Below are 17,633 nucleotides of genomic sequence, written 5' to 3' on the forward strand. Positions count from 1 at the left end.
TCTGGAAAGGAAAGACCAGAGTAAATATCACATTGACACTAACCTAAAAGACCTTTCTCCAGAAAGTCCTTAGAACAGTCCTTCTCAACCTTCCTGATGCTGCGACCCTTTCATACAGTTCCTCCTGTTATGGTGACCCCCAACCATAAAATTATCTCATTACTACATCATAACTGTAATTTTTCTAGTTATGAATCATAATGTAAATATCTGATATGCAGGATATCGGCTATATGGCCCCCATGAAAGGGTCATTATGACCCACAGAGGGGTCGCAACCCATAGGTTGAGAACTGCTGCCTTACAAATTTCAGCTCACCAGCTTCTCTTTCAGCCTGTGCCCAGGGAGGAGAGAGTACGTCTCCAGCAGCAGAGCTATCTGAGGGCAGCTCTGTGTGCACCTCCTGTGGCTGGCACTGCCATTTACTCTTAGTCCTAGAGTGAACAGGTGAACACTGAAACTCACACAGATAAAAGCAGCTTGGCCAGAGGTCGCCCTGCTGGTCAACAGCAGAGTGGGCTTCAAATCCGGGCAACCTTAGCTGTAAAGTCTGCATCCTTCCTTGGCTACCGTGCCATCTCCCTCCATTTCCCCGTCAGCTTAATGATAAAAATATAAACACCGAGCTCTGAAATTGGACTTGTAGAGAGACATAGGAAAGGAAGACTATGTAGGAAAGATTTCCAAGATAAAGAAATCTCACTGGGTGGTGTTGGCAGTGCATGTCTTTCATCTCAGCACTCAGGAGGCAAAGGCAAGTGGACCTCTAAGTTCAAGGCCAGCCTGATCTACAGAGTGAGTTCCGGGATATCCAGGGCTACACAGAGACACGCTGTCTCGGAAAAAAAAAAAAAAGCAAAACAAAAATCTCTACTTTCTTCTTCTTGCTCACCGCCTCTTCTGTGTGTTTCTTAGTGGAGGTGTGCCAGCATGTACAAGTCAACAGCTGAGGGCAATGAGGAACGGAGCGCAGGGCAGAAGAGAAGCAGCCAAGGCCTCAGGCCGGCCATTCCTCACCCCCCCCACATACTGACCTGAGTCCCACAAGCAGCCTCTCAAACAGCTCTTTGTCCAGCATGTCCTCTAGGGTGAGATCTGGCTTGCAGTAGCGCCATCCCCAAGCCTCTTCCGCCCTCTCACCAAATAACCGCATTTGAATGCACCAGCATCAACCAGTCTTCAACTCTTGGACCAGAGATCTCGTGACTCTTTCAAATACAGACATTAAGCCTGGCCCAACATGAGAGATGTGCTGGTTCAGAGAGGAGGTTTTGTTATTTGGCTTTATTTTAAGACAGTCCTGTCTAGCGTAGGCTGACCTCAAAACCTGCTATGTAGTGAAGGACGGCCTGGAACTCCCAGTTTTCCTGCCTCCACCTCCCTCCACCTCCCAAGCGCTGGGATTACATGTGGATCGCTACATCTAGCTTTTTTTTTTTTTTTTTTTTTTTTTTAGATTTATTATTTGATGTGTGAGTGGTTTGCCTGCATGTACACGTGTGCACATGTATGCCTGGCATCCATGGAAGTCAGAAGAAGGTGTCTGATCTCCCAGAACTGGAGTTACAGATGGTTGTGAGCCATCATGTGGATGTTGGGAACCAAACCCAGATAGATGCTTTGGAAGAGCAGCCAGTGAGCTATCTCTCCAGTCCCTGACTCATGACTGACAGCCTGGGGTCAGGCAGGAGCTCAAAGTTCCAGGACAACTAGGAACTGGACTCCTGAAAGTGAGGCAACCGTGACGCAGTAACCCCAAATCTCCCTCTGCCCTTCATAGAACCTATCGGGCCAATGGGGTGAGGGATTACCCCACAGGGAAAGTGAAACCCACTTTCTGCATTTCTCAGAGCAAATTTCTGTCTATTCCCAAAGGCATGAAGGTTAAGAAGGCTAGACTCTCACCAGTGTTGAACACCCAACTTCAGGATACCAGTTCAAATGGCTATTTCTTCCCTTGGCTCTGGCTGGGATCCCTGGGTCTCCCCTACCAACCCTTTCCCGATTTCAGGGTGCTAAGCCAGGCCAAGAGAAGCAAAGGCTTCCTGGGTTTCCACCACCATTACCACTGTATCCTTCCTCTTGTGACTCCTAAGTCCCTAATGCCTGGCCGGGGCACCTAACCCCCCGCTGCCCTTTTCTCCACCCCCAATCTTAGCATAGTAGTCTGCTCTCAATTCTTTTCTAGTCTGGGGATCCTAGGCGTGTAGACAGTGCCCAGAACCACAGCCTGTCTCAAACTCACGTCCTTGGCTTCTTACCTGAAATGGAGTCAGAATCCTCTCAGATCCCTGCGCAGCTCCCGGCTGGAGGGGTTCTAGGAGAGGTTCCTGAAAGCCCCCAACAGGAGCACTTCCCGGAAAGCTGGATAAGGGTGGGAGCCCCACCTCCCTGACCTTCAGATAAGGCTAATTATGGACAGGAATGACATGGCCAGGAGACATCTTGCCCTTTGGACTCAGAAAGCAAGTGAGAGATACATGGGCTAGGTGAGTTTGGGCCAGAGAATGACCAATGGACCGTACAATCCAGTGAGCTAAAATGGAATGAGTGGTTCCAACTAAGACAGATAATAGCCATGGCTGTACCAGAAAAATAAAAACGACCTCGCTGGGTGGGCCATGGTGGCACATACCTTTAGTTCCAGCACTCGAGAGCCAGGCAGATCTCTGTGAGTTCAAGGCCTTCCTGGTCTGCAGAGCGAGACCCAGGACAGGTACCAAAACTACAGGGAGAAACCCTGTCTTGGGGGAAAAAAACAAGACCTCAGGGCCAGCTAAAAATGCCATGGTATGCAGGCAGCAATGAGGACCCAAACTCAGCAAACAGCTACAGGAGCCAGGCCGGTCCAGGACATACTCAGCCTCCCCAATACCACACATTTCCATGTGCTCCCTCCTAGACCTTCCTTATCTGGATGCCACCCATCTTCTTCATCCACCTTCTCCTCCCTCAGAGGTAACTGCTAGAGCGAGCCCAGCCTATCTTCTGGCCTCCCCGTCCCTCTCTTCAGAAGCACACAGAAGGAAGTGGCAATGGTATTGATTGTAATGTAGTTGTCCAACTGCTGGCCACACCCCAGGCACTGTGCTCAAGCCCACAGCAACCCGGAGAGGCACTCTCCTCATCAACAGAAAGCAACTCAGAGAAGCAGCTAGGTAAGACCGCAAAAGTAGCAGAGCTGGCATCTGAACAAAGATCACTGTCCAGGTACCCTGGCACTCCACCCTGACTGGCTTCAAGGCCACGGAAGCAAGTAGACGGCCCCACTCCCAAGACTGAGCCCAGCGAAGGCAACACTTCTCCCAACATCGTAGTCCCTATTTGAAGAGGGACAGTATGGCTGGACTAGGTCACGCTTTCCCTCACTCCAAGAACACCATGATGCTGGGCCAGGGCCACAGAGCCAGGCAGCTGGGAAGGGAGCTAGCTCCTCTGCTGCCTGAAACTTTGTACCTGGCCGGTGACCACAGATAATACTGCACAGAACCGCCTGAGAAGCCAGTGTCCTCGGGAGATAAGGAGTCCTACCTCTCCTAACAGGAGGCGGCACAAAAGCCAGGACTGGCAGGCAGCCCTCTCACCAGGAACCAATTGGGAGTGACTTAGGTGAGAAGTGAGGACAGGCAGACAATGCCAGAGCACCAGTAGTAACCCCTACCCCACTCCATGTGTAAGCCATGTCTGGACTGACCTTTCTGGCCACCAAGCCCCAATTCCTCCAGCCAGGCCTGGGAAGCCAAGGGCTCGAATCCAATCAGTGGAAACAGCAGGGCAAGGCACAGACAGTGGGATTCTGCCCCGACTTACCAGGGCCTTCACCAGCTCCCTCACACGGGTTTTGGCTTTCTCTCCTGGGCCGCCCCAGAATCCCCACCACTGCCTAGGCAGGAGCTGCTGCCCACGCGGCCACCCATCCCTAGGGCCAACCAGGAAGCAGAGTCCAGACACGTGGTTAACAGAACATGTTGCACTTTATTTCATTTTTCAGAATACTGTACAAAGGGCATAAAAATCCTATTCACACTTTGCTTAGAAAGAAGGTGAAAGTTCCCTATGATACACGGGGTTGGGAACGAGGGTCAGGAGAAAACACAAGTGAGTGACTTCCTCCAGCCCCAGGAAGAGGGCTTAGATACCACACCTTCCCAAAGGAACAGGCCCAGCCGAACCGGTGAGCGTGAAGACAGCCCTCCAGCTTAGTCTCAGGTTCTGTGGCCACCTCTTCGGGCAGAGGACAAAGTACCTGCAGCTGTCCCTACTAGTGTCCTGCTTGGGCAGGGATCCTACAGCACTGTGGAGCCCACTGACCTCACGTGGAGGTGGCCTCCTGTCCCCTCACACGGATGCCACACAAGAGGCACTGCCCCAGCACAGTCTACATGAGAATACAAGTTCAAGGGCTGAGGAAGCTTCCTCATACTGAGAGGGAAGTGTCGAACTGGGCCTGTGCTGCTGAGGACTCACAGGCCTCTTCCAGCCCGTGCACACCCTGAAGCACAGGAGCCGCAAGTCCACAGAGGCCTCCCTTGCCCATCACCATCATTCTGTGGGTAAATTAAGCCTCCACGCCAGCTCTCCTTCCAGCCCACATCCCAAACGAGGCTGGGTCTGGCTTCTCCCCAGATCCTCTTTTTCACACTGATCTGTATTGGCTGCTGCTATCTTGACCATTCTAAGACCCCACCCTACCCCTGCTCAGAGCTCCCCTCTCCCCAGGACCAGGGTGGCAGCATCCTGGCCCCCATCGCTACACCAGGTGTCCCTCAACCCCATCTTCCTTTCCTAATCTTCCCCCTCCCCCACAGCTCACCCAGGGTGGGTAGCAAGGAAGTCAACAAAGCCTGACTGCTCTACCTAGGGGGCGGAAGCAGTGCAGCACACGTGTTGTGTTTCCAATACCTACAAAAGTGAGTTTCCCCACATACTGAAAGACTAGGGGAAACAATGCAAAAGCCGTACCGTCCCTCTGCCCCTTCTCAGGGGCTAAAGTGCTATGGTTGCCTGAGGGCAAACAAGCCAATAGGGGTCCTCCGGGCTTCCTGTCCCAACTTCTCAGGTCCACAGTCAGCCAGAAAGCCCAGCCCCTTTCATGACCACCCCCATGGCATCTCTAGGCAAAAGGAAAAGGCAAAGATCAAAAACTTCAGAATGGGTTAGAGCCCAAGGGCCCCACCCTAACCCCACTACAAGCTACTCCAAGTCGGCTACTGGGGAAGCGAGGGGGAAGCCAGGCCCAGGGCACACCCCCGTCTCTGGCAATGTCCAGAGACTCCTGTCTTCAGCATCACAGCAAAGGCCTTCCACCCTTCCCCTGCCAACCTGGCTGGGGAAGGGGCTACAACCTCAGTACTTATTGATTCCAAAAATCCGGACTCCATGGAGCTGGGGCAGCTTGGGGATGAGCACACTCATCAAGGACACAGTGTTGAGTATGAAATGGACTTGGTCATACTTGGTGTAGAAGCTGGTGAGGAAGTACCTGGGGGAGGGGAATACGGAAATAAGGGTCCCGGATAAGAAGTAGAGGGATGAGTCTCTCTAGCTAACAAAGCACTCCTGACCGACTCCCAGCTTACCCAGGCCTGGGACCCTGTCTCATGCACACAGAGTCGAGGAAAGTCAGGGCCAGGGAGGCTCAAGGCCCAGTGTGAGTGAGACCCGAGGGTACATCACTCCCTTCCCTTTGCTTGCCCCCACACCAAGGGCCAGGGCTGGGGAAAGTTTAAGCCCAGCTGAGGCCACCAGCTTTACCAGGCCCGCTGGTGTCTCCCTCAGCCGAAACACTCACAGCACAATAGGTGTGATGGTCAGGAACTTCCTAGAGGCCGTGAACTGGACTCCATAGTCCATCTGCTCCCAGTGGGTCAGCAACCTGGCTTTGCCCTGGTCTGGAGTCTCAAAGGGTGTCCCTTTGACCGTGTGCAGGAAGATGTACATGCCCTGAAAGGAGGGACCTCCATCAGAAAACACAGAAGGCAAGTCGGCTCCCAGCCTGGTTTCCCCACCTGTCCCACACGGAAGCAGCTCCAGGTGGACAGGCCCCCTCCTCTGCTGCAGTGGCTCAGGCAGACAGCTCACAGACACCAGAGCACCCAGGAGCCCACAGGGTGAACATGGGCACTGCATGAGGGGAGGAATGAGCTACAGAACGGGCATCCCCTGCTGCCCTCCAGTCCAACTGGGGTCCCAATGTGCCAGCTAAAATGAGCAAGCCAAGGAAGAAGGACTAGATCCCTGCCTGCTCAAAAGTGGGGTACAAGGAAGCAGGTTTTAGGGAACAGAGGGTCAGGAGAACATGCTTTGAGACCCTAACTTGGGAAAGAAACATTTCTACACTAGATTCCTGGGACCTGGGGGGCAACCTCAGCAAGGTCTCAGCTCTCGGTTGGCTGTCCTCCAAATGCACCAGTGAGCCCATCCTGGAGGCACAGGCAATGTGCAGACTGGATTCTTGTAGGTGTGCCACAGCCCACAAGGGGGAGCAAGGCAGAGATAAGAGCTGGGCCTGGGCTCTGGCGACAGATGTCAGGACCTGCAGCCTGTCCCATGTCAAGCTCCTCCTGTCCCATGTCAAGCTCCTCCTATCTCTCAGCTCTGGCCCAGAACAGCCCAAACGGTCGAGGCCGGCAGTGAGCAGGCTCTCACCAGGTTGTGGATAAGGTTGGTGAGGGTCCAGACGACGGGAACGCTCACAAAGGGGATGCTCAACAGCACGACATGCAGGAGTCCGATGGCCAGCACGTATGAGAGCCAGATGCCACGGCTGTTCATCACCCGAGTGTTGGGGTTCACCTCACTGTGTGCCGTGCCCACATTCATCCTGCCACCCCTCTCCACTGCAGCTCTGCAAACAAGCAACACAGGAGAGACAGGTCACACCACTTTCCCAGCCCCCTCACACCCCGAGACCCACAGAGGCAGGCTTTTCCTCCCCTGAGAACGCCACACCACTGTCCACTGTTTTGATTCTCAAGCCCAGAGGCTGGAGAAAGTCCACATGAATGTAACACTACTCGTTTCCTGTTGCTGGGCTGGGATTATGACCAGGCTGTCCACACATCATCCACTGGGACTACATTCTGACAGAGCCTGGGAAGACAAGTCACCAAAAGGTTTCCAGCCCAGACTATAGCAATCAAGGTCCATTCCCCAATCTTGACCCCTAGAGTACCGAGGCCCTCTTGCTCTCTCAGAATGCTCACTCAGAATAACCTCTGCAGGCTCTCACTGGAGAGCTGACAGAAGACATCCTCTACTCTAAGCCCCTTCCAAAAAGAACAAAAGCAGGGGAGGCCTGTGGGCACAGGTAACAGTGCATCAAGTATTTTGGGGTTACTGTTCCCACCACCCCTATTTTTCTAATCCTGGATTTCCTCAAGCCCTGGCCCAGGACTAACAGGGCAGGGAGAAGAGGGAAGAGAAACAGCAGGCTAGGGCAGCCTTTGCTCAGACCTACAAACATTTTGACACAAAAATGATCAACCCATTGGGACGTTTTATCCACTGGGCACCTGCTCAAGCTAACTCTCTTGGGGTGCTACCACTAGGCTGCCAAATGACCAGAGCCCTTTACCCCACCAGAGAGAGAGGAGGACAGGACAGAGTACACAGCCAATATCTACAGTTCCTACAGGTGGGATGTGGTACCCACATCAGCCTACCCTCCCCAAGGCTACAAAACTACCTGTGGCCTCCCTCCTCCCTTTCTGGCCCCACCTGACCTCACCTCCCTTCCCAGCACCTGTTTGTGGGTGTAAGTTAACAACCGCCTTTGCTTGCCCAGCTCCAGTGGTCAAAGCTCTACAGCATAAGAAACCAAAAGGGCTGCCCTGGGTGCCCAGGAAACAATGGTAGCAGCAAGCCACAGGGGAGAAGGATGGTCTGTCCCTTTCCTGGGAGCTTGGTTGTCCCCAGATTTCTGAGGGCCCACCGACTGACCAGCAGAAGGTGGATACGGAAGGCATCAGTTCTGTATTCTGGATTACCTACCTAGTTTAGGGTCCTGCCTGATAAAGACCCCAAGGTCATTACTCCACCTTGTCAAGATGTACAGAAAGGAAGGAATAGCAGGTAGCAATAGTCTGGGAGTGCCAGACCAGTTCCCTCACCCCACTGTAACCACCTCACCCCCAGACTCAGATGCTATCTCACCCAGCCAGGATTCCGGCCAAGCCTCCTCCATAGGAGCCAGAAGTATCTCAGGTACGTCCCTTACTTAAGTATAATGGAAGCAAGTTCCCTCTTCTCAGATACCTCGGGAAATAGAACCCACGGCAGTTCTCCAACAAACAGGCCCGAGTCGTCCTAGGGTGCATCCTGGTGGAGGTCATACTCCTGGGACCAAACCCCTGGCCCAGTAAGATGGATAATTGGTCCCAACAGAAACCAAAGCAACTAGAAAACCAGTTGTTTACCTTCCCCAGACCTTAGGGCTTCAGTTACCCTAACACAGCCCCTGGGGCATCTATTGTGTAACAGCCTCCGCGTGAGGGCCAGGGACTGAGACCTGAAGTTTCTGAGAGATTATTAAGGGGAGGAAAAGAGTTGTTTCACCAGAAACTGCTGTCCCTTCCCAGAGGCCAGCCCTACAGCCACAGACAGAACTCCCTCACATTTAGTTCAGGAGGGCCAAATTCTAGCTGAATCCCAGGATTTCAAGACCCTCCACCCCTTTCTGGCTCAACGGGGCATTTAACAAAACCTAGCTGACCCCATGGGAATCGTCTTCCTATAGCCTGAATGCTACTAGATGCCCTTGAAACCATGAGACCCCTTGGCCCTCTCCCACCTCCTCCCCACCTCCCTACCTCCCCACCCACCCACCCCCCGCAAAAAGACTGGGAACCAGAAAGTATTTTTGAGACTTTCCTGTGCTGTGTACATGTCATGGCACTTCATTAGTACACAATCGACCTTTCTCCCATAAGTGAGGAAATACGAAACTGGCAGAGGCAGAAAGATCTGGAGCAGCCAGACTGAAAACTTCTGCTACCACAGCTGGCAGGTGGCTGCCAGCACCAGGCCCTGATGCGGTTTCATAACCTGCCTCAAATCAGAGCCCGAAGCAACTCCGTTCTGTTAACTACTTTTTTTGCTAGAGCTCGTGTCCCCTCTCCCGTCCAGGCCCAGCCAGTCTGTCAGATATTCATGCCAAAACCAGATTACTCCTCAGCTTAGCCATCCGGCATGCACTTCCCATTCCCTCCCCAGCTGAAGGCTGACCCTTTACATAGCAAACCTGTTCCCAAGGGATCCCGACAGGGACTTCATGCAGCACACACTATGTCTCTGCCACCCGGCCCACCCTCAACTGCAGGACCACGGCTGTCCTCGCTGGCCCAGACTCCTGGACTCAAGAGAGTGGGGTTGGAAAGAAAGCGTACCCCCACTCTTAAGGAGCGAGGAAACCCCTTCCATAGGGCCTCCCGCTTTGCCCCGCAGCCTGGTACCTAGCACTAGGAGCCTGGCCGGGTCCGGGGCCCAACCCCCATCTCCACGCATTCACTCGGGCCCGGAGGCAGCCCAAACCTTTATCCCCGAAGTCCAGCCGATCCCCGCCTCCCACCCCCAGCTGAAGCGCTCCTCCCGGACGCCCCACCCCCGGCCTCCTGCTCCCACTTCCCTCTTTCGGCACGCCTTCGCCCGATGCACTCACTCTCTCCACCCCCAGCCACAAAGCTCAGGTCTCCTCCTGCGCGGACGCCTCCTCGGCAGCAACCTTCTCTCTCGCCTCCCCTACCCCTGGAGCCTTCGGGCTTCACCACTCCGAGGCCGCGCGTAAGGACTCACCGCGCGGGGCCGGAGGTCGAGGGCCCGGGAAAGGAGCCCGAGAACCCGGGCCGCGGACACTCCAGCAGCTGTAACAAACCAGCGGCGGTAGCCACCCCGCAGGCAGCTCTGGCCGAATCAGCTCCCTGAGCCGGGAGCCGTGACGTCACTGCCACGCGCCTAACACGTTGCGCCTCTTGGGAAGTGTAGTTTCTACGCTGCCTCTTCACCCGCCCGCCCTCCGCCTCCTGGGAGTTGTAGGCTTTCCCCCCCACCCAGAGCTACACCTTCCAGCTCACCGCCGGCGTCTGTGCTGCTGCGCGGCAGAATGTCTCCTTCTCATCCTGACGCAATAGTGAGATCAGGTGGAGTCTCTTTGGTGTGTAATAATCCCAGCTTTTGCATCTGGGCCCTTCTAGAGATGTACAATCGGTTTGCCCAAGCTCTCGTTTTTTAGACCAACAGACTCAGGCTTTTAAGTAACTTGCAATAAGGCCCTGCTTATATAATCTGACCTTAACAGTAGAGGTTTTTTTCCACTAAACATCGCTGCCTGGGTCCCAGACTGACTGTAGAAGCCGAGAAGCACGGCCCTTTGCCCTGAAGGAGCTCCACCCGCCCGCCCGCCCCCAACTCAGGATCTTGGTTGGGGTGCATGTCTGTAGGGTAGAGATGGGAGGCTGTGGGCATCATTGGTCCACCTGGTCGCTACACTTAATCCTTGCTGGTGTGGGTCTGGCCGCATCAGATATCAGATGGGATATGTGTCATAGGAAGAGTCCTTACGAACAGTAAGGAGCTTTAAGTTTCTGTTTCAAGTTAGCATGTGTGGCTTTAGGTAGTGAGCCTCTCTCTGCAATTTTCATGTCTCGAAGCTCTGAAGAGAAGGGCACAGATTTTACTGCTGTGTAGATATAGTGCAGGTACTCCTTTATTGGCAGTGTAACCCTAGGCAAATTGCTCGTCTTAATCTCAATTCCACAGCTGTGAAAACCTACCTCCGAGGTTGCTTTGATATTTCAAAAGAATGTAATATAAAGCACCTATTACATTGTAGGAACTGAACTAAATAGGTCTTAAGCTCTTCTGGGCCACTCCCACTGTCCACGTCGACGAGGGTGGCTCTAAGTCCCGTGCCCTTAAGTCCTAGCAAGGCTGGAATGACAGGATCAGATGTTACTAGATGCCAACATGGCCGGCTGTAAATGCACGATGAACTGAGCGTGCAGGGAAGGAGAAGGCCTGCCCAGACAACCTGGAGAGTATTTTCCTTCCACCCACCCATCCTCAGGGAGCTGCCAGGAAAAGTTGTCTCAAGGCTGGAGTGAGTGTGCATTTGACCTGCCCAGAGCAGAATTAGGCAGCTTCTCAAGTGTTTCCAGAGCCAGAGGCCCTTTAGATCCTGGTATCTAAATAATCATCCTAGATGCTGAAAAAAGTCTCACTGCCTGCTGAGCATTAGAGACAAAAACAATGGTTCATTTTTTCCAAAGTGAACCTCCATGGTTCCTTTGATTTCTCTCTGGGATTCTTCCATTTTCCATCAAGTTGGTTGAGCTCTGGATTTTTGCCAGTTTTCTCACATCTCTGTGAAGTTCAGTGATCAGACGGGGTCTACATCTCAACAAGGCACTCTGACTAATGTAGTCTATTGGCAAGGTCAGTGGACATGTCATGGCCTATTAATAACTCCTGTTATCAGGTGGTGGTGTTTTTCTGCAATGAGAAAGGACAAAGTTCCAGCTCTTTCTACCCTGGTGGTAAGTTGTGGATCACATTCCACTTTAGTTAGCTGGAGTCCCTGTCATCATCTCCTCTAACTCACTGCCCTCATAATTACTAGGTCTTCAACAAACATCCTTTAGCTGTGCTGGCCTGAGCACTCTCCAGGAAGAGTGTGGCAGCAATCTAATATGGTGCCAGGGAACATGCAAGCCCTTGGACAAACAATTGGCACTGTGTGCCAAAGAAAGAAATTGTCCATGCCTTGAAGGCATGATTGTACTTTCCATATCACATTCTAAGAAAGTGGACCTGTATACATGACAAAGCTCTGTGTGTGAAGCTGTATATCCCAGAAAAGTCTATAGTAGTAAAATCCTGAGAACATGCCAGGCGGTGGTGGCACATGGCTTTAATCCCAGCACTCAGGGGGCAGAGGCAGGCAGATCTCTGTGAGTTCGAGGCCAGCCTGGGCTACAGAGTGAGTTCCAGGAAAGGCGAAAAGCTACACAGAGAAACCTTGTCTGGAAAAACAAAAAGCAAAAAAAAATTAAAAATTAAAAAATCCTGAGAGCAACCTAAGTGCCCAAGAAAAAAGTGAATGTTCTCCACACTGAATAGAAAAACATGAAACCGGGTTGGGGATTTAGCTCAGTGGTAGAGTGCTTGCCTAGCAAGCACAAGGCCCTGGGTTCTATCCTCAGCTCAAAAAAAAAAAAAAAAAGGTTAACAAAGAGAGCTGTAAAAAAAGTTTGAGGCCCTCTCTTAAAAAAAAAAAAATAAAAAGAAACCATTTATAGTTGTAGAAACTATGTGGCAGTATGGGAAAAGAGTTGCCAGGTTATATGAAAAAATAAGGCTAGAGACGAAACATTTCTCGGGTATATCATCAGTAAAATCTAGATCAAGGGAAACATGGACCTGCTGGTGAGTGCCTTTCCTCCCAGCATCTGGGAAGCAGGGCCAGGAAGCTCACAGACTGGAAGTCAGCCTGGGGAACACACTGAGTTCTAGGACAGCCTGGGCTACATAGCAAGGCTGTACTTGAAACAAAAGAGCTAGGCCAAAACCATCTAGGGCCAGTGAGCCAGCTCAGTGGGTGAAAGCCCTTGCCACACAAGCCTAGCCACCTGAGCTCACTCCTTGGAACCCATGGTGGAAGGGGAGAACCAGCTTCCTAAAGTTGTCCTCTGACCTCTTGAGAGTGTTCTGTGGCATTCACACATGCACACACATAAACACACAATACTAATACACATGTTAAGACTTTACCTTATTATTCAGAGATACTATATATGTATGTATGTATGTATATATATATATATATATATATATATATATATATATATACACACACACACACACACATATATATTACACACACACACACACACACACATGTGAGGGGAAAGCCAGGTGTGATGTCACATTCCTTTAGTCCCAGCACTTGGGAAGCAGAGGTAGGTGGATCTCTGAGTTTGAGGCCAGCCTGGTCTATATAGTGAGTTCAAGGATAGCCAAAGTTAAGGAGAGAGACTCTGTCTAGAAGGACCCTGTCTCAAAAAACAAAAACAAAAAAAATTAAAGACAAACAGAGATGGATATATTCTAAGCTGTTTGTGGGTGAATGGTACAATAGCTGGATTTACTATGAAGTAATATGGACTGGAGACACAGGAAACGAACAGCCATAAGCTGATGATTATTAGAACTGGGTGATAGGGACATGGGGTTCCTCATATTATTTTCTCTATTTTGGTGTTTGAAATTGCCCATCATAAAAGGATTTTGTATACCTGAATATGAATTTGTGCATGTGCTAAGCAAAACTAGGGTGGTGATCTGGCATCAGGCTCAGCTCTCTCCTCCTTTGGCTGCCAGCTGTGTGACCTTGAGCAAGTCTCTGGACCTCTCTACTCCAGTTACCTCATTTCTAAACAGAGATGGTAATGCTGGTTCCACCTTGTTTACTAAGATCAATAGGGTAGATAAATGTAAAGTACTTGCGACTGTCCCTGGCACATAGCTAAATGCTCAGGGCAGGTCTGCTGTTAGTCTATTCCAGGTTGGAATGATGTTGAGGCCTTTACCAGGCTATGGAAAGTCAATGAAAGGAAAGAGACCTTATATTACGATGGACGGACTCAGGGTATCTTTTCATTCTCTAGTTTCAACCTCTATGTAATGTGATATTACTTTTAAATATTTTATGAAATGTATTTTTTAAATATCACAAGCTCTCCCTGCCCTGTGCAGGCTGCTCAGTCAGCTGAGGTGCACACATCCCCAACCTTGGAGTGATTCCATCTGGGACTGGGGAGGCCTAGATTGTGACAGACACACCTACACATGGGATGGTAGACAGGGCGCACGTTGTTTGAAAGAAAGCCACAGCAGATGCTGGGAAGAGGGAAGTGGAGACCCTATGCTCTGTCTTGTCAACCCAGCACTGGTCCACAAATGCCACCCATCCTCTGCCCCTCACCACCTCACCCCTACTTCCTTCAGAAGTGCAAGGAAGGAGAGAGCTGTGTGCAGTTATGTTTGAGCCTTTGTTTGGGTGCGGGGCACCCCACGACTGGGGAGAATGGAGTCTGGACAGTTGGCTATCATGAGCTGCAGAGGGTAGAGACTTGGTCTGCCTCTGGGCCCCCAGCCAGTGCCTGAGAACCAGAGCCCCTCCCCCTGGGAACCAAGGGTGGAAAGATACCTCCAGGAACTCTTCAATCTGCATATTCTTTAATGTGGCCCACTTTCTCACGAATGAAAGCAGTTGAGAACACCGGATATCTTGCAGAGCCAGAGGACAGGGGATATAAAATCCAGCAGTTTAGACCCGCCCTGGTGCCCTCCCAACTGAGTTCCTGCTCCTCGGAGGCCTCACCTAGCTAGAAATTCTGGGTGGCCTCCACCCCCACACCACTCCTCCCCCTGCCAGAGGCCAGCCCCTCTTGTAGGGTGCTCGCTCCATTTCCAGGGCAAAGGGCTTTCTATGTGCAGACCTGCCGCTCAGCTTCCCGGCTGAGGCTGCTTGCTCCGAATTTTAACTCGGGTGTTTACATTTCCTGCACAGAGCAGAGCTGGCAAATGAAGTATGTCCCTGCCCATGAACCCCACAACCCAGCTGCCCAGTAGGGCTTTCCTTCCCAGAACACCTGCACTCTCCTGATTTTGCTTCAGTCTCTAATCCCCCTCCTCCATCTTTTCCTAACAGACCCCTAGTCACCCCTAAAACCTCACTCAGCTGTGAGCCTTCCTCAGTGCCCAGGTGATGCCCCCGACTCCATCCTCTGGGCTCCTCAGATACTTCAGGACAGGAGGGTGAAGCCTACCCCTGGGAGATCACACTGAGGCAAAATAGAAACATGAGGAAAATTGCACACACCTTTGATCCCAGCACTTAGAAGGCAGAGGCAGGTGGATCTCTGTGAGTTCGAGGCCAGCCTGGTCTACAGAGTGAGATCCAGGACAGCCAGGACTACACAGAGAAACCCTATCATGAAGAGAAAAAAGAAAGGAAGGAAGGAAGGAAGGAAGGAAGGAAGGAAGGAAGGAAGAAGGAAGGAAGGAAGGAAGGAAGGAGAAAGCCATAGGGACACAGAAAGGAAAAGGAAAAGGACCCCTCAATCCAGAAGTCTACACTCTCACAACAGCGGGAATCCCAGCATAGTTAACAAGCACTGAAGACCATTCTTCCTTCCCAGCTGGAACCCTGCAATTGCCCACGAATCTCACCTGAAACCCCGTGTACAGGGAAAGGGCATTACCAGATCCTGTGCAGCCCTGTCTTCCTGCTTCCACCTTATCAGATTATAAATTCAGCTAAGTCTCTCAGAAGCCACCTCATTTATCTCACTCATTGAGAGAGGAGTGAGGGTTATAGCAACCTTTTCAGATGTAACTTGAGAGCTACCAAAGGGTTTATATGGCTCTGTGTGTGTGTGTGTGTGTGTGTGTGTGTGTGTGTGTGTGTGCAGATTTTGCATATGAGAGAAAACATTTGATAATTACTTTTCTGGATCTTCCTTATATGCTCAACATGAAGATCTCCAGTTACATCTATTTTCCTGCAAATGGCATAATTTTACTCTTCTTTTTGGCAAAAAAAACAAAAAACAAAAAACCAAAACCAACTCCATTATATAAATCGTATTATATTTTCTGTACCCACACCAGTTGTTTTCAAGGCTGCCCATATCCTTTATCCTACCGTGTAGCTAAATTGAAGGAGGAGTTTATCTTCCCACTTGGTGAAAGGAGGTGCAAGGGGAGGGGCTGCGTCTCTGACCTTCACAGGCAGCAGAGAGACAGCCATCGGAGGCAAGACGCAGTAGCCAGGGTTGTTTCACACTTTGGAAGTCTGACTCCAAATGGTTTATTTTAGTCATTTTTTAAAGCACCGCACAATTTGATGGAAACTATTCTGGTCCTAATTAACTAGATCCTGTATGTACAACAAAGCACACATAAATTATCTTCTTGAGGAACAAAGCAAGCTAAATACACATCAGACATGTCTACACTGAAACTCTTTGTAAAGTCCATAAAGATGGGTGCTATAGATTGACTGAGAAGGACAGATTTATGATAAGGATCTAATCTAGAGGAGGGTCCAGTACCAGAAAAGTGTCTAGCCACACAGAGTGCAAAGGTCACCAGACTAGAAAGCATGCCCCCTATGGCCTTCTGGATGGATAACAGGTTCTACATTCCTTCCCTTGGAGGAACAACCCTTGGTGTTTAACATCCCAGGTTCCCTAGTGCTTGTCTGTGAGCACAAAGACCTCTGTGCCCCCCACAAGTCTGATGATGACTGAGTGACCCATTGATGCCCAGGTCAACACCTCACTGAGATTGTTCCCCTCTGCTGTATTGCCCCATGGTGACAAGATGGCTAGACTGTCCCTCCATGTTCAAAGCACAGACACATAGGAATCAAAGACTGTCCCAGAAAATACTTTAGCCAACCCCTGAGAAATCACTGGCTGCAATCGGGACCGTTTCTAGCTGCCAAGGAGGTGGGAAAAGTGAGCCACAGAATTTGGGGTAGCTGAAGAACCAATCCAGCTCCATCATCAGAGACTGAGTGTCTATGTACTCTCCCAAATCTGCATGGCTATCCCAGAAGCGGGTGAGTGCTGGATACCAAGATGGAAGCCACCAGATCCTGCTACATCTTTTCTCTGCTTCAAGCTCTTTATATACATGTCAGTCAAGACAGACATTCCATTAATGTATGAAGAAGATGTGTGTCAACCTGTCTCCTAGACTGACAAGTGTCAACACAGGCTCACATTAGAAATTCCTGGGCAAAGTTGGAAACATACTAATGCCTAGAGTCAATGAAGATTTAATGAACCCCTGGAATGAATTTTTTTTTTTTTGAGACAGGATTTCACTGTGTAACAGCCTTGGCTGTCTTAGAACTAGCTCTGTAGACCAGGCTGGCCTTGAACTCACAAAGATTTGCCTGCTTCTGCCTCCTGAGTGCTGGGATTATAGGTGTGTGCCATCTCCAAGAGACCGAAACATGTAGACAGTTTTCAGAACCACTGCTTCAGACACAGCACCTTAGGAACAAGGTCTGTTCTGTACCCTCTAACTCACAAACTTGAGCATCAGGCTGACAGGAAGTCCTCACTGTGTGAGGGAACCAAATTGCCAAGATGGCTCAGTGGTTAAGAGCACCTGTTGCTCTTACACGGGTCCAGAATTCAGTTCGCAGCACTCATATAGGGTGTCTCACAACCACTTGTAACTCCAGCTCCAGAGGATCTGATGTTCTCTTCTGGCCCCCTCAGGCACGTGCATTCATGTGCACATATTCCCCAACACACACACACACTTTTAAAAATTAATAAAAGTAAATCTTCTAAAATGGCAAAGCACAATTTCTAATCTCTATTAGTCTCCACAGGGTAGTGAACACAGTCCTAACTGCAGGCTCTCCCCCCGGAGCTCTCATTTCTTGAGCCCTGTACTTGGTTCCCTTTATTAAGCACAACCACAGCTCCAGGTGGCCTCTCCTGTGGGCACAGTGCCAGCTGCTCTTCTAACTGCTGTGTGGGACATCCCAGTCTCACTCTGGCTTGGCAGATGCCCTGGTCCAAGAAGATAACTCTCCAGCAACTGCCAGGCT

At 50.9% G+C, this 17,633-nt stretch overlaps 1 protein-coding gene across 2 annotated transcripts; it reads right to left on the minus strand.

The window, feature by feature from the left end:
* Positions 1 to 3,956: 3,956 nt before the first annotated feature.
* On the minus strand, positions 3,957 to 9,932 carry Ormdl3 (ORMDL sphingolipid biosynthesis regulator 3). 2 transcript variants are annotated; one of them, XM_036198187.1, is made up of 4 exons: positions 9,794 to 9,932; positions 6,650 to 6,848; positions 5,793 to 5,944; positions 3,957 to 5,483 (listed from the first exon to the last, which is right to left on the minus strand). In XM_036198187.1, the coding sequence occupies exons 2-4, from the start codon at positions 6,821 to 6,823 to the stop codon at positions 5,348 to 5,350; spliced, it is 462 nt and encodes a 153-aa protein (XP_036054080.1). In that variant the 5' UTR covers positions 6,824 to 6,848; positions 9,794 to 9,932; the 3' UTR covers positions 3,957 to 5,347. The 2 variants fall into 2 exon arrangements, with proteins under 2 accessions (XP_036054080.1, XP_036054079.1); XM_036198186.1 differs by lacking the exon at positions 9,794 to 9,932 and adding an exon at positions 9,660 to 9,782.
* Between the last annotated feature and the right edge of the window lie 7,701 nt (positions 9,933 to 17,633).

This window comes from Onychomys torridus, chromosome 8, assembly GCF_903995425.1.
Source record: "Onychomys torridus chromosome 8, mOncTor1.1, whole genome shotgun sequence".
Lineage (NCBI taxonomy): Eukaryota > Metazoa > Chordata > Mammalia > Rodentia > Cricetidae > Onychomys > Onychomys torridus.

What these genes read in the sequence shown, in the direction of transcription:
- Ormdl3 (XM_036198187.1), bottom strand. Translation starts at nt 6,823, where the DNA reads ATGAATGTGGGCACGGCACACAGTGAGGTGAACCCCAACACTCGGGTG. An exon ending in CCAACCTTATCCACAACCTG is followed by an intron (nt 5,945 to 6,649) that starts GTGAGAGCCTGC and finishes CCCTCCTTTCAG; the next exon opens with GGCATGTACATCTTCCTGCA. An exon ending in ACCATCACACCTATTGTGCT is followed by an intron (nt 5,484 to 5,792) that starts GTGAGTGTTTCG and finishes CCCCTCCCCCAG; the next exon opens with GTACTTCCTCACCAGCTTCT.